At 52.8% G+C, this 18,853-nt stretch overlaps 3 protein-coding genes across 3 annotated transcripts in view; 2 read left to right on the top strand and 1 right to left on the bottom strand.

Annotated features, from left to right (window-relative positions):
- Positions 1 to 891: 891 nt before the first annotated feature.
- On the top strand, positions 892 to 5,329 carry DPEP1 (dipeptidase 1 (renal)). The gene is made up of 10 exons (XM_006860263.1): positions 892 to 1,013; positions 2,874 to 3,006; positions 3,234 to 3,366; positions 3,468 to 3,618; positions 3,723 to 3,792; positions 4,058 to 4,234; positions 4,386 to 4,470; positions 4,558 to 4,633; positions 4,760 to 4,895; positions 5,162 to 5,329. Exons 1-10 carry the CDS (start codon positions 892 to 894, stop codon positions 5,327 to 5,329), a joined length of 1,251 nt encoding a protein of 416 aa, XP_006860325.1.
- Positions 5,330 to 8,714: 3,385 nt separating this feature from the next.
- CHMP1A (charged multivesicular body protein 1A) lies at positions 8,715 to 14,582 on the bottom strand. The gene is made up of 7 exons (XM_006860262.1): positions 14,567 to 14,582; positions 14,125 to 14,144; positions 12,605 to 12,682; positions 12,100 to 12,246; positions 9,353 to 9,481; positions 8,940 to 9,127; positions 8,715 to 8,736 (listed from the first exon to the last, which is right to left on the bottom strand). Exons 1-7 carry the CDS (start codon positions 14,580 to 14,582, stop codon positions 8,715 to 8,717), a joined length of 600 nt encoding a protein of 199 aa, XP_006860324.1.
- Positions 14,583 to 16,943: 2,361 nt separating this feature from the next.
- Positions 16,944 to 18,853, top strand: part of SPATA33 (spermatogenesis associated 33) — a 6,350-nt gene continuing 4,440 nt past the window's right edge. The window contains exons 1-2 of the mRNA XM_006860261.1: positions 16,944 to 17,076; positions 17,453 to 17,540. Coding sequence (XP_006860323.1) covers positions 16,944 to 17,076; positions 17,453 to 17,540 — 221 coding nt within the window. The remainder of the gene's footprint in view (positions 17,077 to 17,452; positions 17,541 to 18,853) is intronic.

Here is an 18,853-nt window from a genome sequence, read left to right as displayed (position 1 = left end):
GGGGGAAGGCATGTGAAAGGCTAAGCCCACCCGCCATGGCTCAAGACCCCACAGAGGACACACCATCAGGGAGTCCACTTCTTCCCACAAGCCCACATCTTGTCTACGTGGGCAGGAACCTCATGGTCCAGGAGGAGGGTCCCTTTGAGCCTGGGACTGTACCAGAACTGGGGTGCTAGACCCCAGCAACAACAGGCCGGTGAGCTGTATCCTGGAACAGTGTGTCTTTCCCCAACTGTAGGTCACTTAAAGCTTTATCTGTGCAAACACATAGATGCACTAGATGGAAATAAAATACCTGAAGTTAGGGCTCCTCAGCCCGAGTCCAGCCAGACCCTGCTGGCCCTTCCTCAGTCTCTGATGGAGGTGAGACCAGCCCATGGACTTTCATGGAGTAACAAGAATGGAGGACTGGCTCTCAGCCCGGAGTGACCACAAAGGCTGCAGTTGGGGGCTCTTTCTGCACCCTAACCCTGCATTTCCCCCAGGGGCCTGCTCTGTCTTTCCTTGGACAAAGCTGTCCTTCTGGGCCTCTAGACTCCAATCACACTGTCTGCTGGAACTGGGTTGGTTTCTGAACAGTCTCCAAATGGCTGATAGCCAACACCTCTGGGTCCTTCTTCGTTTTAGGGCCTCTCCCCCGGGTACTACTCCCCGGGTACTGGCAGCTACGCCCAGCCCTCCACACAGAATCTCCCAGCACTCTCCAGCACCCCCACATCCCCACCCCACTAAGCTAAGCTCTTGGCTGGTTACTCATTGAACCCATTGTGAAGGGAGGGACCCGCAGCAATTGCCTCGGCCAAAGGGCCTCTGTGAGCACCTTTCTGCATCTGCCTGTTTCCTTACACCCCTGATCCGGTCCTTCTGTGCACTCACAGCCAGGCAGGGATGAAAGTGAGACGCCTTTTGTGGAGCGGCTGGTGGCTATGGCCCCTTGTGGCCGTCTGTGTTGCTGATACGTTCCGGGAGCAGGCAGTGAGGATCATGCAGGATACACCTGTCATTGATGGGTAAGCCCTGTCCTTGCCTTGTTTCCCCATATGCCATCTACCTGGAACTCAGCTTCCCAGCCCTGACAGGTGCTCTGCCCTTCACGGGATCTCTCAAGCTGTCATGGCTTCAGCAAATGGGGGTCCGCAGAGAACACGACAGAAAAGGGGTCTGAGGCCTCAGTGCCTGGATTGGGGGCAGAACGCCCATCTGCACAGTGAGGAGGGGTTGGCTTCAAAGGGTATGGAGATGGAATGGGGACCCTGGGGCCCTGCTGGGTTCATGCCTTCTCCCTGAGAGCTACAGGTCGGAAAGTCTCCTCTTCACCCAGGCCTGGTCCGAGGTAGCTCCCCTTCTGTAGGCCGCCCTGGAGTCCTCACCTGTGCCCCCCTAAGTGATGCACTCCTACATCAAGAGCATCTCAGACTTCAAACCCTCAAACCAAGCGCCTGTCTCCCCTGCTTCTCCACCTGTCCTCAGCCTCTGAGTTTCTGTAAGAAAAGCTGACGCATCTCAGGGGAGGGGCTGCCCCTAGAAGAGGAGGCCAAGTTCTGGCCTTCCCCCCACATCTAGGGGCTACAGATGAGACAAGAGCTGTAGGAGGAGGGGTCTGGGCCTCCCTGGGCATGAAAGCTGGTGGAGGATCCAGCTGCAGATCGAAGGTGGGATGGGGTCCCTTCACACCAGAGGCTTGGGGCAACTGGACACAGGGAGGGGGTCTGAGTGCAGGTACTGGCCACTAGAGATTGCTGAGGGACAAGACAGCTGAAGAGTCCAGAGCATCGGAAACTCAAGAGCGTGTGGCTCTGTGGGATGGCTCAGAGCTAGACTGGCAAGTGTAGCCCAACCCAAACTAAAGCTAAGCCAACACCTGGATTAGTCAGTGTTAGCTACAGGTTCCCCAAACCACACCCACTGCTCTCAGGTGGATGTTGACTCATAGTCACCCTTCAGCACAGAGCAGCCGCCCAATGTCTAAGCCACAGTGCTCCCAGGGCCCAAATACCAGAGGAGCAGACTTGGACATGTCATCTTTCCTGTGCTAGGCTGTGGCAGTTCCGTCCATCACGTCCTCATACCAGCCAGAAAGAAGGGACCAAGGGACAAAGGCTGAGAACCGTTGTCTTTCAAGGGCAGTTTTTAAGAGATGTTGCAGCTCTGAGGAAGACTTGTTGTTAAGTGCCATTGAGTCAGTTCCAACCCATATCAACCCTGTACAGGGTTTCCTAGGAGCCACTGGTAAGCTTGAATTGCCGACCTTGTGGCTCAAACTGACTTTGCAGCCCATTGCATTATTAACCCACAGTGCCACACCAGGACTCCCTGAGGACAACTAGGAGGGTCTTGATTCTAAGTTACCACATGCTTTGCTAAGATAGTGGGGTTGTTCCCACGGTGAAGGAAGATGATGAACAGAGCATCAGCAGTTGACCATAAGTATTGGCTGCAGTGTATCTTGTTATTCTAGACCTTTCCAGCCCCCTCTGAATCCTAGCGCACCCTCTGAGTGGACCTTGCAATGCCCACCCATAACATGGCTTCCGGGCAAGGGGTGTCTGTTCCTCTGGAAGGAGCGCTCCCCTTCAGTTTGGGAGGAGGACGAGAGAGGAAGGTAGAGGCTCCCCTTATCTGGTATGGCTCCTGGCTCCTGGGATCTGGGTCTGACAAGCTTCCCAGATAACAGGACCTATGGCCCTGGGTCTAAAAAGTGCAGTTTTCTCTACAAAGCCAGGCCTCACCCAGTGAGGGGGCCAATGGGGAGCAGGAAGGGGGTTAGCATGCTGGAGGGGAGCACAGAAGCAGGGCTCCTAAGATTCTGTAGTCCTAAATGCCAACCTTAAAGGGACTCCAAGCCCTCTCCCTTCTTCTTGGCCTCTCAGACACAACGACCTGCCCTGGCAGCTGCTGAAAAAGTTCAACAACCAGCTGCAGGATACAAAAGCTGACCTGAATACTCTGACTGGTACCCACACCAACATCCCCAAACTGCGGGCCGGCTTCGTGGGTGGCCAGGTATGGCCTGCCTCCCCCTGGGGTCCACCTGGCTAAGGTGCAGCCCCCACCCCTCATTGGTGGCAGTGTGCTTCCTAAACCATGCCTATCACAGATCCTTGTGGGAAGACTCTGATACCCCCAGGGGCTGGTGGGTAAGGTACCCCAGAGGGGAGGGAACTGAGACAGTGTGTGTGTATGTGTGGGGGCTGGGATTGCACCTGGAACTCCACCCACCCCACCCCTAGTTCTGGTCTGCATACACTCCCTGTGACACCCAAAACAAAGATGCTGTGAAGAGGACGCTGGAGCAGATGGACGTTGTTCACCGTTTGTGCCAGATGTACCCAGACACCTTCGTGTGTGTTACCAACAGCTCAGGTAGGACCTAGGCCTGGATCCCTACCTGAGGTTCAGGTCCTCCAGCCTGTCTGGGTAAGGTTCTGGGCCCCTTACCCTGCCCCCACTCCCATATTCTGCAGGCATCAGGCAGGCCTTCCGAGATGGCAAGGTGGCCAGTCTCATCGGTGTGGAGGGGGGTCACTCCATCGACAGCAGTCTTGGCGTCCTGCGTATGCTTTATCACTTGGGTATGCGCTATATGACCCTCACACACAGCTGCAACACACCCTGGTGAGTGGGCCACCCCTGAGCAGCCTCCACCTACCAGCTCTAACCCAGCAAGTGGTTAGGGGAGGCAGTGGCCATACCATTCCTAGACCTTGTTTTGTCCACAGGGCAGACAACTGGCTGGTAGACACAGGAGAGGATGAGGCCCAAAACCAAGGCCTGTCGCCATTTGGGAAGGTGAGTGGGGGAGCACCGGTGGGAGATGGAGACAAGTGCCACATCCACCCTTGGAAGAGGCAGTGGGCAGGAAGTTGGCCATTGTTAGGTGACAGGTTACTCAGAACCTCCATTTTTTTCATTTGTAAGATGGGATTTAAGTAACCACCCTGGGGAAAGGGGGACGTATTCAGCCAGAACACCCTGGTCACTAAACAAGATGGAAAATGAACGGTGGGACCCACTCCCTACACCGGGCGTTCTGAACCTGAGCTGCCTCCCGCAGCGGGTGCTGAAGGAGATGAACCGCCTGGGGATCATTGTCGACCTGGCCCATGTATCTAGGGCCACCATGGTGGATGTCTTGAGCCAGTCCTCGGCCCCCATCATCTTCAGCCACTCCTCGGCCTATGAAATATGTCAACACCGACGCAACGTGCAGGACGACGTGCTGCAGCTAGTGGTGAGCCGCTGTCCAGGGACTGGGTATGGGGTGGCTATGGGAAAGGGGAGGACAGGAGGTGGGGGTGGTGTCTGGTCAGGGATGAAGAGAAGGATGAGGTAGGGGAGACAGGGGCAGTCCTGAAGCTAGTGGTTCCTCCCCCATCCACCAGAAGCAGACAGGCAGCCTGGTGATGGTGAACTTCTACAATGATTATGTGTCCTGCCAGGAGGAGGCCACCCTCTCTCAAGTAGCAGGTGGGTGGTGGCATGTGGCCTTTGGCTGAGTGGGAACAAAGAGCTGGGTGGGGACCCAGACCCACACCTGCCCGCTTCCCCTGGCAGACCACTTGGACCATATCAAGAAGGTGGCAGGTGCTGGAGCAGTGGGCTTCGGCGGGGACTTTGATGGAGTTTCTAGGTGAGGGGCTGAGGCCTGAGTCTACAACAGAGGTTCACCCCCCACCCAATGCACCTGAATCTGGAGGGGCTGGAGGGGACCCAGAACACCTGAGCTGCTGCTCACCGGCCATCTGTCCTGTCACAGGCTGCCTGTGGGCCTGGAGGACGTGTCCAAGTATCCAGACCTAGTTGCTGAGCTACTGAGGAGAAAGTGGACAGAGGCAGAGGTCAGGGGCGCTTTGGCCGACAATCTGCTGCGGGTCTTCGAGGCAGTGGAGCAGGTGAGAGCAGGTGGCCTATAAGCATCTGCCTTTCCTACCTATTGTTGTTGTTGTTGTTATGTACCATGGAGTCGGTTCCGACTCATAGCGACCCTATACAGGGTTTCCGAGGCTGTAAATCTTCACGGGAGCAGAAAGCCTCATCTTTCTTCCGTGGAACCGCTGGTAGTTTTGAACTGCCGACCCTGAGGTTAGCAGCCTGATTCATAACAACTACGCTATCAGAGCTCCTTAGAGGCAGGTAAATAACATCCGTTTGCCCTCAGGTGAGCCATCACGCGCAAAAGCCTGAGGAGGAGCCCATTGAGCTGGACAAGCTAGAAGGTTCCTGCAGGACCAAATATGGCTACTCAGCAGCCCCTGGCCTCTACCACCAGCCAGTGACCCTGCTGGCTGCCCTGGCCCCCCTCCTGCTCAGTGGGTACCTTCTATGAAACCCTGGGGGCCGGAGACCACCCTTAGGGTCTTGGAGCTGAGGATATGATGTGATTGGTGTGGGGGCCTGAGCTCTCAGGACTAAGCTTCCCGTCAATGAGACTCCAGGATGCTGGACATGGGACCCTCAATAAAGGCGTTGCCCCTTCAAGTCTTGAGGGTATGCTATCAGTGTCCACCTGGGGTAGGAAGGGGGACTTCCTGAACCTTCTGAAGGGTCTCTGGCTATAGATAGCTCCCGGAGTCCTCTCTGGTCCTAGAAGGTGAGGGTCAGAAAGGCTCCCCAAACTTACTGCCATCAAGCTGATTCCAACTCCCTAGCTTGAGGCTGTGACCTTCACAGAAGACTGCCATAGCTTGGTCCCGCAGTGGCTGGTGGGTTTGAACCACTGACCTTGTGGTACCAAAAGGGTTCAGGTAGCCTGCAAGAGGCTTCTCACGGACACTGCTTGAGGGTCTCAGACAATACCTTGCTCCAGCTGTCCCTTCCCATATGCACACACAAGTAACATGTGTACGCATACATAATCATATACAATGCATGCATTCACACATTCACACCCCCCCAAGACACATGCACGCACACATGCAATGCATATACTCACACACACATGCACACATACACTAAATACATGTGCATGGGCACACCTATGTTTAACGCATATTCTCACAGTATACATGCAAATATACACCAGATACACGTGCATGGAAATATCCCCATATATAATGCATACTCACATACACACTAAATGAACATGCATGCACAAGTCCATGTGCAATGCATCTACTCCAATACACAAGTTTGCACACTAAATACACGTGTACGCACATCCATGTGTTATGCAGTACTCGTATACAGCCCACATACACACTACATACACGTGCGTGCACATGTGTCTATTGGCAATGCAGATACTCATACACACTGAATACATGTGCACACACATTAACATAAAATGCAAACACATGCATACAGGTACACATCCCCACATACATGTACACAAACCTGCCTGCCTTGTCTTAGTAGACCTGGGGTCCAGGGTCTGGGCAGCTGATTTTCAGAACCGCCGTTCCCTAAGTAATCGGGCCTCCCGGACAGGGCCCAAAACACCTGAGTGGGCTCCACACATGCAGGGATCTTCCCACACTGGGGACCTGGTCTAGGCAGGTCCTTTGTCATCGTCCCACAAGTGTTTCCAGATGAACCACTCAGGGAGGAACAAAAAGGGAGGGCAGTGCTCCACCTGCATGTTATCCTCGCCGGGCCAAGTACAGACTTCCAAAACACCCACCAACAACATGCTGCCTCCCGGGGGGAACTGTTAGCCCATCACGGAGCCTCGGCCACAGGAGTCGCTGTGATGAGAGGACCACCACTCTGGCCTGACTTCATTAGATGTGGGGAGGAGGCAGAATGGGCCTATGCAGGGAGCCAGCTCCTGGGGGGTTCTGGCCCCCAAGCATCCACAGCCTGCCTCGTGCCACCTGCACCTCCCCAGCCCCAGTGCTATAAAGCATGTGGATGTCCTTGTAAGGACACATGACCGCAATCTGTTTGTGTAGAAACCTCACACAAATACAAGGGAAAGGGGCTCCAAAACATCAAGGTCATGAGATAGGAAAAGATTCAGGCAGCGTCCTGATTAGGGAGACCCAGAGCCTGAAGGAATGGCATGAGGTCTGAATGGACAATGCACTGACCAGTGCCATCTCGGGTCTGGCTAGTCGTAGAAAGTTAACCAAGAGACACTGGGAGAACACAGTGAAGCTCTGAACTTTGTAACTTTTATGTAAGCTTAAAGTCATTTCAAGTGAAGGTAAAAACAAGTTTAAAACGGCAGACTCTGCGATCGATGGCCTGGGTGGGGGCCAAGGTTCTGCACCCCTCTCCCCAAGCTCATGGCTACCCGGGCACACCTCCTGGGCCTCACCAGCACCCACCTAGGGCTCCCTCGCACCCCAGACCCCAAAGCAGTGTGGCAGTAGGTACTCTGGGACTGATCTACTTACAGAGGCATTTTAGGGAAGGACAACGTTGGTTATAGAAAACTGAAAGGGGCAATAAGTCCACTCCTCTGTGATGAACTAAAAAGGGTGCCCACACCACAGAGGTGAAGCTGGACACGGTCTCACAGAGATGATCCACCCACACAGGGCCCATGGCTCTCAACACCTGCCAGAGCCAACAGGCACCCCCCCATCTATGGAAGGGGAAGGTGTCCAGCACGCCACAGGACTGACGGCCAGGAGGCGTCTGGAAGGAGCTGAGTGGGTCACACCTGCCCAAGCGGAATGGTGAGGCCTCAAGATATTCATATGGGTACAGCCAGGACCCAGGTTTTCCCATGCGATACCTGATCTTCTAGTTTGGGAAAATTGCAAACAAAAAACCCTAGTAAATGAAGCAAACTTTGAATCCTGGGCCCAGGGTGAGCCTCTACTGGCTTCTTGGTTGCTTACAGCAGATAGTTGTCCCTGTGGCCAAGGGTTGTGTCCCTTAAGGCTGTTTGTGAGCCACATCTGGCTTCTGAAGGACAGACGTGAGTGAAGAAGACAGGAGGAACCAGGAGAGGGCATCCTGTTATTTACAGTGACAGGAGAGGGAAACCCCTCGGGATGGCAGGCCATGACACTCAGGCACGGGGGCTGCACTAGTGCCTAGAGGAAGGACCACTTCTCTCTCCTTCTTACACACACACACACATACACACACATACACATGTGCACGCATGTGATGGAGAGGGGATGGGCTGCCCGGAGGACAGGCAGCAGCTCTAAGCCCCTCACTGAAGGCAGTCCAAGGAGGCGCAGTGGACAGTGGCCGAGGCAGGTGTGCATGACTAGATTGCTGTCAAGCTGCTCTGCTCCAACACCGAGTGGCCTGGGACCTTGTCTGACCCCGAGAACTTCTCCCCTGGAAGAGGTAAGGGAGAAGACCCCCATCTAGAAAGGCCTCCAGGAGGGGTGTTTGGGGACACTTAGGAAGGCTCACACCTGCTGGGGATGTCTCTGAATTCAGCCAGGTGTCCTTGGTGTCTCTTGCCAACACAAGGAGGGAGCTGGGCTGCCACACAGGCAAGGCATGCTGGTAGACAGAGCCACCTTGGCCTGGTGCTGACCCAGTGCTGGGGGCTGATGGAACCACCTTGAGGGGGCTGAAGTCTGTCCAAGTCACAGTAATCACCTAGAGAAGTTTGTGCAAACTCACACCAGCACGAGCCCACCACCAGACTTGAGGTGGGGACAGTTCCGAACCAATGGGCAGGTGGGGAGAGTTGAGAGGTGGCGGCGGTCAGTCGAAAGAAAGATGTACAACTGAGACACCTCCTTGCTTGGCCTTCCCAGGGCTGTCCAGAGCAGGAGGCTGTCTGTGGGCAGGCTTGGCTAATTCCTCAAGGCAGCCAACCTGGAAGAGACAAGAGCAAGGCCACTGGGCACAGCTGTCTGTGAGCTGCTGGAAGCCATGTGGGCACTGGTAGGTTTCCTGTTAACACACGGCTTTCCTTGGCTGCCCAGATGACATCTAGGTCTGGAGACACGAGGGATAGCTCTCCTCAGGAAAAGGCTGCCCCCAAGGTCCCCAGGAGCAGCCAGGGCCCAGCCACACACCTGCGCGACAGCTGATCCTCCTGACTGCGCACAGAGCTCTCGCCCACGGCGGAGGCACCCTCGGGCAGCTGGCTCAGCTGGTCCAGGACTTCCAGGCCATTCTCTTCGGCGATCTGCATGATGAGGCTGTCCACCTGCTCCTGAGGCGTGGTCAGCGTGGTGGCTGAGCTCATGGAATCTTCCATCACCTGTGGGAAGTGGGAAGGGAGCACGCTGACTAGGTTCCCCGCCCGCCAGGCACCTCCTCCACACGCTCTGTCCTGCGCTCCCAACCCCCTAGGCAATGACGTCCACACTGCAGCATGTGCCCACTGCCGGGGCCTCTGAGGGCTCTGTGAATGCAGTGGGAGCACATGTGCTGGGCAGCCTACCCCTCCCGCACACCCAGACCAGCAGAGGCCAACAGCACGTACCGATGTGTGCACATCCAGGTTCTGAACTTGCTGCTCGAACTTGTCCATCACTGCAGAAACCTTCTGCAGATCCATGGCACTCAGGGCCTTGTCCAGGGCCTTGGTGACCTGGGCCATATTCTTAGTCACCTGGGTCAGAAGAGCAGGTCAGAGACAAGAAGCACCTCAGGCACATGTCTCTGGGACTTTCTTCAATCCACAAATGACATGTCCTTGCCACCTGCAAGCACTCTTGTCCTATCACATTTTCACAAAGCCCTAAATCTCATCTTCTGAATCACTGAAATTAAACATGGGGCAAAACTCATCTGTGAACCTGAGAAATCTAAAATACAAGCTATCCATTTCCAAAGCACGACCACAGAACAAGCACAAGGTCCGCATTTCCATTACAAATGGGAGAAACTGCTTTCTGAGACCCTTTGGGCTGGGGTCCTGGCCTCTGCTTCTGGGTATCGGCTACATCCTCTGGACTCTGGCTGGAGGCTCTTCGCCGGTGGGATTCAGCTCTGCTTTCCAGGCCTACTGGGACAGCAACAGTGCTCCCTCAAAGTTAGGTGGCCCCATCCTCCTAGTCCATCTGAGTGGTGACCTCCCTTCCTCATTCCCAGGAGACCCCACTCTGCTCCATGATGATGACTGCCCCGGACCCTCAGTCTTTGGGGGTGGTACCATCCCAAGGCACACTTCAATGGGCGCCCAACACTCCAGAATCTACTTGGCAAAGACTGGACTCTCTTAGGAGGCTGTGGCCCCACCTTTTGAAACCAAAAGGCCCTGCTTCCTGAGCTTCTTCCAAATAATCCGCTGATCTCTGAGCTGCTCCAGGGATGGTCCTTTTCTTAGTGGACAGTGGATGGAGCTCCTTTGGGTCTGTTTCCTGTTTGTACAATTCCAAAAAGTAGACAGCGTTCTTGCTTTTTTCTGTGCCCTTTCATCTAAGCTGACGGCTTTTCTGCTGCGGCACTTGGTTACAGATTCATCAGTCACAGGCTTAATCTCTTTAACGAAAGGTTTTGTAGCCGTGTCTTCGGTAAACATTCTAGGATCCATGTCCTTAGTTTATACAACAACATTTTCTAAATTTTTATGTTCTTTTGCATCATTTGTGTGTAAGTCCATTTTGTTGTTGTTGTTGTAGTGTTTTCTGAATTCTCACGTCTTTTCTGTGTTTTCTTCAATCTTTCTGTCAGTCTTCTGTAGGGACCTAAGTATTATTCTTTCGAAATTTTTTTGTTAATTCCATTACCTTTTCTTCCTCTCCTCTGCCAGGCCACCTTCTGCCACCAAAGCTGCTCACAGAGGTTCCAGATGGTTGAGCCACATCTGGCTGGTCTCCCTCTCACTGGCCCCATGCAGCTTTCTCTTCCTGGCAAGCGCTCAGTCCACTTCTCTAACCTTTCCCCTGAAGTCCAGGGTTCCAGAGTTTCCATCTGTGTCTGCTTCACTTGGTCTCTGTACAGTCCACTTCTCTGAGCCACATCTGGCTGGTCTCCCTCTCACTGGCCCCATGCAGCTTTCTCTTCCTGGCAAGCGCTCAGTCCACTTTGAGCCACATCTGGCTGGTCTCCCTCTCATGTGGTTGAGCCACATCTGGCTGGTCTCCCTCTCACTGGCCCCATGCAGCTTTCTCTTCCTGGCAAGCGCTCAGTCCACTTCTCTAACCTTTCCCCTGAAGTCCAGGGTTCCAGAGTTTCCATCTGTGTCTGCTTCACTTGGTTTGCTGTACAGGGCACCTGTCTAGGCCGCCATATTATCGGAAGTTTTAAGTCCATTTCTTTAAGATCTTGCTTAGTAATCTCTGCCAAGTATTCAAGTTCATACTTGCAATTTCTACCTTCCACTAAACATTTGGATGAAATTCAGCAGCATTTTCTTTGAAAGACCCACTAAAAGCATATTTAACGCGCACATTTCTGGGACCGTTCTGCTGGTGCCGCACGTGTTCTCCAAGACAACAGATGCCCCTTACTCTTCTCCTCACTTCCCTGTGAGCTTACCAGAAATGCCTCTGACACCTTAAAACTCTTCCAGCCTCTTTCCATGACCCAATTCCAAAATCACTTCTACATTTTAGCTGTCTGTTAGAGCAGTACCAAAGTCTGTCTTAGCTGTCTAGTGTTGCTCTCACAGAAATCCCACAAGTGGGTGAATTTAACAAACAGAAATTTATGTTCTCATACTTTGAGGGGCTACAAGTCTGAATTCAGACTGCTAGCTTGAGAGGCAATTTTTTTTGTTGGCTCTGGGGGAAAGGTCTTTGTGTCTTCAGCTTCTGCTTCCTGGGTTCTTGGAGAGGTGCACGTGTCTATCTATCTAAGCCCCACTCTTTCCATTGGCTTGTTTAATCTCAACAAAGAGACTGACTCAGGACACACCCTCTACTAACCCTGCTCATTGACGTCACAGACAACTCATCCCCAAACAGGACCATAAACTTCCACACAACACATATTTAGGGTACATGATCCAACCCATAACACATATTTAGGGTACATGATCCAAACCATAAAAGGCACCAACCCCAGGGAGGGACCCTCTGGCTCTTGAGGCCCACATGCTTGTTTCCTCTGGTGCCGGGACAGCAGTCCCAGGTGGGTGTGTGGGGGCTGTGTGCCCACTTCCTGCAGAAATGTAAGAAAGGCTGGCTGGCCTGCTGTACCTGTCCTGCAGACGGGAGCCAGGAGCGTCCGTTGGCCTAAAGCCACCCTTTCTGCTGACAGCCCTACTCCGTCCTGTCCACTCACCCCTTTCATGGTCATGGCTGTCTGGACCTTGGAAGCCACAGCGTCCACACGGGAGGCCATGCGCAAGCAGTTCACCCCCTCGTTCTTCTTGCGGATGGCATTCTCAGCATACACACGTGCACACTCCACATTCTTCTGCTGAAGGGCCTGGAATTTGGGGAAAATGTCAGTTGGGGATGAGTAGGTGGCCTGTCTTGCACACTGCTCTGCCCTCCACCATCTGATCCTGACCCCCCCAGGACACGTGCTATGTGTGAAACCCTCCCCACCCTCCCCTCCCCATGCAGGTGGGCTTGCTCAAGTGCTGCAAGCTTACTGAAAACACAGACCCCTCTCAGAGGTAGGCACTGGGGTCATGAGGACGGTGCTGAGTAAAACCAAGTGCACGGTGTGAGGACCCGTGAGGTGAGGCACGGTGCTCAGAGGGGCCTGAAAGCTGCACTGCCCAGGACAGCAAACAGAATCAGAGTTCAAGACGAGCTGGCAGCCCGCCCGGTGGCCTCACCTTCTTCACTTTGGCTTGCTCAGCTTTGGATTCCTTCTCCGCCTTCTTGGCCAGTTTCTCCAGCTGCTTTGCTGTGAACTGAGGATGGACACCAGTCAGAGGGAGAGCCAGGGGGCCAGGACACGTGCCCTCTCACAGCCACCCTCAGGGGCTCGCCACATGCAGGGTGGATCAGGTAGGAAGCACATCTGGGGCTGTGAAAGTGCCTGTCCTGCTCACAAACAACCTGAAAATCATCACACACGCTGTGTTTCCAACTTCAGCTGGGGACAGATATGGTCTCACCTCACAGAAAGAGGACACTTCGCAGGCTACAGACCTGACCCACTGGGGCATGACCCTCACAGTCACGCGCGGCCACGCATAACCTTCAGCCCTGCCAACCCCTAAAGAGGGCCGTATCTGGCTGGGGCAACCCTAGGACCCCGGAAGTTAGAAGTGTTGCTAATCCATTAGGTGAATCCCACCCCCTCAGGCAAGTGCCTCCCACCTGCTCCCTCCCCGCCTGGGCCCACACTGACTAGACTTCACCCACGAGGTCGTCCACAAACTCACAGAGATTTTTTAGTCAATGTTTGCTGCACCCAAGCCTTGTTCTTCCTCCAAACTCTCTAAGCCTACACATGTGGCTATCTAAGTTTACAATATCCAAAGTTAAACAAAATTCAAAATTCCATTTATCATTTGCCTACTGAGGGTCCCAGACCAGTCCATGTCAGCCCTCCCAGGCCCCATTAAATAGGCCCTAATTTGATGGGGCAGACAGTTGGGGGCTCAGGCAGTCAGAAACGCAAACATGACCTCGGGGACCCCGAGTTCCTCAACTGTGGACCTTACTGACCTGAGAATGTCACCTCAGCCTGCAGTACACAATTCCTGATCCCCAAGAGGCAGCCCCACCCCTGCAGGTAACACCTCACGCCGCACCCAGAACCACATCCCAATCCAGTGCCTACCACTAGTGCCCAGGCTCTCAGAACTAGTCATGTTCTCAGGTGCCGTTGAGTGAGTGCTGAATCATAGTGACCCTGTGCAGTACAATAGAACGAAAACCTGCCGGGCCTGAGCCACCCTCACAACTAGTGACAAGACACCATCCAGCTGAATGTGGATGATGAACTGGGGAGCCGTGGGGAGCCATGGCACACACCAGCCCGGACAGAGTTCATTTGAAGGCCACAAAGCCAAGCAGAGCGGAGGGAGCGCTCACTGTCCTGCAGACTCTCCTTCAAGTGCGTCTGTGAGGGATTTGAGGCTGCTTTGGAAGACTCTGCATCATACCCAGGGACATGTGCTTCTTAGAGATAAGGCACTTGGCTCCTTCATGAAAAGCATGCCCAATGGATTTGTTTCCAACCGCCTCAGACAGAAGAGGCTGTCAGCATCTGAGGAGGCCCACTGTGGGTTAGCCAGCCGCTAGTCTATCACAGCTCCGTGTTCTGAGGTTCGGGATGGTGTGACTCACAAGGCTCGTCCTCACCCATCACCACAGGACAAGGCTGAGGAGCACTCATACATACCTTCAACTGGAACAGGTTATCTGCAATGAGAGAGGAAATGTGTGAAGGTTCGGGAATGTGATGGAGGTACATCTGTCTCCTACAGTGTGGGTGGTGAACTTGAACCACTGACCTTTTGGCTAGTAGCTGAGCATCTTTAACTACTGAGCCACCAGGTCTCCCCGAACTAATCCTTTCTGGAAACAAATCCTTTATCACGCTCCCTTCACAGGCAGCATACGTAGGCTTTAAATCATTAAAAAGGCTTCAAACCTTTTCTTGCACCAAAACCCATTGCCATGGAGTTGATTCCAACTTCTAGTTACCCGACAGAACAGACGGACAGCTTCTTTAGCTTTCCGTGACTCTCGGTCTTTATGGGAGCAGTCTCCTCTTTCTCCTGTGAGCAGCTGCTGGGTTTGAACTACCAGCCTTGTGGTTCGCAGCCCAATGCCAAGCACACCCCCCTCCGAGTTCATTCGGACTGGTAACGAGCTGTGCAGGATGCCAAGGCTGTAAATCTCACCGTTCTCCAGAGGACTGGAGCGGCCGGAGGCTCTGAACCACTGTCCTTGCAGTCAGCAGCCCAGAGCTTATCCTACAGCACCATCAAGGCCCCTTGCTGGCCGACTAAGAACTGTGAATACCTGTTCCTACTCACCTGGAAATGTGACTGAAAGCTACCCTGAGGAACAGATCTCATTTGTAACTTGGGGGCTTTTTCTTCCCAAATGTAAATGGAGAGGCAGCAAGGCAGTCAGTGTCCTGATGTGAGAGGTGCCATTCGCCCCCAGTGGGCAGAACACACATTTCCATGGCATGAGCTTAGGTGCCCTTCCCTGTCCAGACTCAGAAGTCAAAGAGATATGAGAATGTTTCTTTGAAAAATATTCCTTAAGGCAGAATCTCCACTGAGTAGTATCCAATCTGTTTAGGCGAGGCTGATGAAAGGAAATGCGGATGGGTCTCTTGTTGATACAATAGTGAATAATTGTTATCAGGATTGATTATGAGGGTTGGAAATGTAAAGGTAGACATTTTATAGCAAGGAGGGGTGTGGTTAACTTTTCAGCCTAGGAGCGAAGGTCCCTGGGACCATCAAGGGAAGAGTAGAGAGCGGGACCCTATTCAGAGAAGCAGTGACGCCAGAGATGGAGGCAGAGATGATGACGTGGGAAGATGGAGCGGCTGGGGACTTAAGACCCAGAGAGGGAGAGGGGCTGTGTGCTGATGACCAGCTTGCAGGCTTGCAGGGTATACCCTTTGGTTGGTTGATGATGCATGGAGGGAATTGTAACCATGGCAATGAAACGATATACGACAGGATGAATGTAAAGCTAATATTCTCCCATGTAAACTATCACATAATTCACAATAAAACATTGAAAAAATAAAAATTCCTGAAAATCAAAACCCTTGCTATATACATAGCAAACTCATGAACAAAGCCAGCGCTGATTCACTTGAAAACTAATCTCAATGTACTTAGTTCCGGGATTTGGAGAACAAGGGACATCTGAGTCTTGACCGCATTTACCACACTCGCCAGAAGGAACAAACGAAACCAGAATGAAGGTGCTGAGTGTGTACAAAGACAAATTGTGGTGCCTGACAGCACGGGGGGTTCCAGACAAACTCCCATCAAAGCCCCTCACACCCCAGCTTTCCCATCTAAGTTTAAACAGCAGCATTTGACTTTGTGGTGCTGTAGATAAGCACTGAACTGTTAACCACTAGGTTGGCAGTTCAAATCCACCAGCTGCTCCTCAGAAACCCTATTCAAGGTTGCTGTGAGTCGGAACTGACTCGACAGCCCTTCACAACAACAACCCTGGAGAAAATGGGTTGAAGACAAATTTCTTCAAAAGGTAAGTGAATTACGGAGCAAAAACCCCACTGCATAAATATCTTTTATGGAGGAAGGAGAGTTGGTTGGTATTTCTCCTTGTCAATTTGAATGAAACCCTGATGACAACGATAAGGCTGTACAGCTTTTTACATGTCACAAAGTATTTTCCAAAATCAAGCGCGGCAGCCCTAAGCATTTCAGCAAATACAGTCACCTTCCCGCTCTCTGCCACCTTAATCCCTGAGCACAGAGGGCAGAGAGGGCCGGTGGAGGAGAAGAGGCTGCCGGGGGCATGGGCTCTGCCCGCTGCCTGCCCCTCTCTCCACAGCTGGTGAACGGCGGTGCTTACCACCCTGCGTGGCCCGTAGGGTGCGTTTTGTGGTCTGAGCGTTTCCCATCACTCTTACCGAGGGTAGCAAGAGAGGATGGCCGCACCCGACTCCTTCTTCGGCTGCCCTCTGACCCTACAATCCCGGGCTAGACCCGCAGGGCATCGCCACCCGTCCCTGATGTCCAGGTGCACAGGACTGGGCACTGGACGCCGAGGAAGGCTGGGTGGGGGCCAGAAGAAGCCGAGTTCGAGAACAGGAGAGACGAGGTCCGATTCAGCTGTCCCGATGGCGCCAGAGCCCAGCCCCGCGGCCCAAGGTGGGCAGGCCGGTCCCTTGTGCCCGCGGGAGGGGACGTGCTGACCCCAGACCCCCTCGGTCGTGGTGGTCTCTTACCGTCCATATCCGACGCTGGGCCGTGGCGCCCCTCGAGAGGCGGGGGCAGCAGGGCTCGGAGAACTGGTAGTCACTCACACCTACGGCTCCGCCCAGAAGGGACTTCCGGGACCACCTTTCCGCTTCCGGTCTGCGCGTTACACTGAGGGGGTGGAGCCATCACGTGGGCGATCGCTTCCTCGCGAGCCTCCAGAGGGCGCGCTCAGAGAGGGGAGTGATTGCCGTGGTGAGGAGTCCCCGCGTCGGAGTCCCCCTTCTTACCCGAGATGAGGCGCTCCTTTGTGAGTCACACGGGGCTGGTGTCAGTGCGGAAGAGAGGTGCAAGGACTGCGCCTGCGCCGGCCGGGGCTACGGGCTCACCTATGGGGCTTTCCAAAAGCAAGCACCAACTCGGGAAAGGTAACGTGTGTGAGACCAGCCGGGCCCGTGTCCCGAACTGCCATTGCTGCTGTCTCACCGTACAGACCTGGCCCCACCGCACTTAGGTTCCCTGCCCTAGTGTCTCTCGGTGGGGTCCAAACACGTTGTCAGATCCTGTAAGTACAGGAGCTCCAGGGTCCAAACTGTCTGATGCAAACATCCCCACGCCTCAAAGTCCTCTCCGACATGGACAAGCTAAGGCCTTTCTATCCAAAACCCTGTGAAATGTCTACGTTGTTCCCCGACACAGTTTTAATGGATCATATCATTCTGGACCCAGGCAGGCAACTGAAGGAAGATGGGAACCATCGTTCTAGACTCATTAAACTATAGTCTAATTCTCCATATATTCCAGGTGAGGTGCAAAAGAAGGGTTCTGATTCCAAGTCTAAGGAGAAGGTGCAGGAGAGGTACACCTTGGAGTCCAGGCAAGCAGGTAGGGAGCCTTGAGACAGAATCCCTTCCTCTGCAGAGATTACCCCACACACACCTGGGGACGCCAGTGACTTTCTGCTTCATCTGAAGGGCCAGAACTGGAGACCCAAACTAATAGGAGTTTGGGAAACTATAAGATATAGGTGATGGGGTACTAGACTTAGAGCAGGTACAGACATTAACAATGAAAACGGTTTGTGTTAGGATGCAGGAGCGAAACTACAGAAATCTGTCAGTTCCTAAAATAGTTTAGATCAGTTTTCAGGTGAAATATGTACCAGAATAGCAACACTGATCCTTTCAACATCTACTTTCATATGTTTGAATATTTCCACAGTTAAGTTTTCTTTGAAGGTAGAATACGCTTAATTGCGAGAAAATTTCAACAAAGAAGCAAAACCTAAGTGGCATTTGTTCCACCAGCTATTAAAAATCCTCATGGTGAGTGAAAAACAGCCGATCTTAAAAGGTTACACATGTTATGATTCCATTTATAGAATATTCTCCAGTTGAGATGGGGAGCAGGTTGCAGGGTCAGGGATGGTGGGGGAGAGAAGAGATGTGGTTGTATACCACCAAGTTGGTTCTGACTTACAGGGTTTCCGAGGCTGGAAATCTTTACAGGAGCAGAAAGCCTCGTCTTCCTCCCAGACTGCCCGGTAGATTGAAACACTGACCTTAAGGTCAGTAACCCAGTTTGTAATCCACTACGCTATCAGGGCTCCTTAGATTTGCATATTAGTCATATTAAATACAAAGTTTGTGTTGTGTGATCCTAAGGCTATGATAGTGTGCATGTGTCGGCACAGGGAAACTAAGACATTTGATAAGCAAATTCAAACTGAAGCTGAAGAAAATGAAAACAAGTCCACGAGAGCCAAAATATGACCTTGAATTTATCCCACCTGAATTTAGAGACCATCTGAAGAACAGATTTGATGCATTAAACACTAAAGACCGAAGACCAGAAGAGTTGTGGGATGACAGCAAGAACATCATACATGAAGAGAGCAAAAAGTCATTAAGAAGACAAGAAAGAAGGAAAAGGTCAAAATGATGTCAGAAGAGACTCTGAAACTTGCTCTCCAGCGTAGAGAAGCTAAAAAGCAAATAGAAGAATTGAGGAGATCCAAGAGCTCAACAGAAAATTTCAAACATCAGCTCGAGAAGACAAAACCAGGTATTATAATAAAATATGCAAAGATTTGGAACTAGAATACCAAAAGGGAAGAACACAGCATTTCTCAAGCTGGGGGAACTGAAGAAAAAATTCAAGCCTCGACTTTCGTTATTGAAAGATTCTCTGGGCAAATTATTGAAT

Source organism: Chrysochloris asiatica, unplaced genomic scaffold (genome assembly GCF_000296735.1).
Source record: "Chrysochloris asiatica unplaced genomic scaffold, ChrAsi1.0 scaffold00037, whole genome shotgun sequence".
Classification (NCBI taxonomy): domain Eukaryota; kingdom Metazoa; phylum Chordata; class Mammalia; order Afrosoricida; family Chrysochloridae; genus Chrysochloris; species Chrysochloris asiatica.
The sequence above is the reverse complement of the archived record's forward strand: the minus strand, read 5'-3'. Positions and strand labels throughout refer to the sequence as shown.

Coding starts and splice junctions, on each gene's coding strand:
- DPEP1 (XM_006860263.1), top strand. CDS start 892: ATGAAAGTGAGACGCCTTTTGTGGAGCGGCTGGTGGCTATGGCCCCTT. Junction 3,367..3,467: donor GTGTGTTACCAACAGCTCAG/GTAGGACCTAGG, acceptor CATATTCTGCAG/GCATCAGGCAGGCCTTCCGA. Junction 4,634..4,759: donor GACTTTGATGGAGTTTCTAG/GTGAGGGGCTGA, acceptor GTCCTGTCACAG/GCTGCCTGTGGGCCTGGAGG.
- CHMP1A (XM_006860262.1), bottom strand. Junction 12,683..14,124: donor ATAACCTGTTCCAGTTGAAG/GTATGTATGAGT, acceptor GTCCATCCTCAG/TTCACAGCAAAGCAGCTGGA. Junction 8,737..8,939: donor GAGGATCAGCTGTCGCGCAG/GTGTGTGGCTGG, acceptor TGTCTCTTCCAG/GTTGGCTGCCTTGAGGAATT.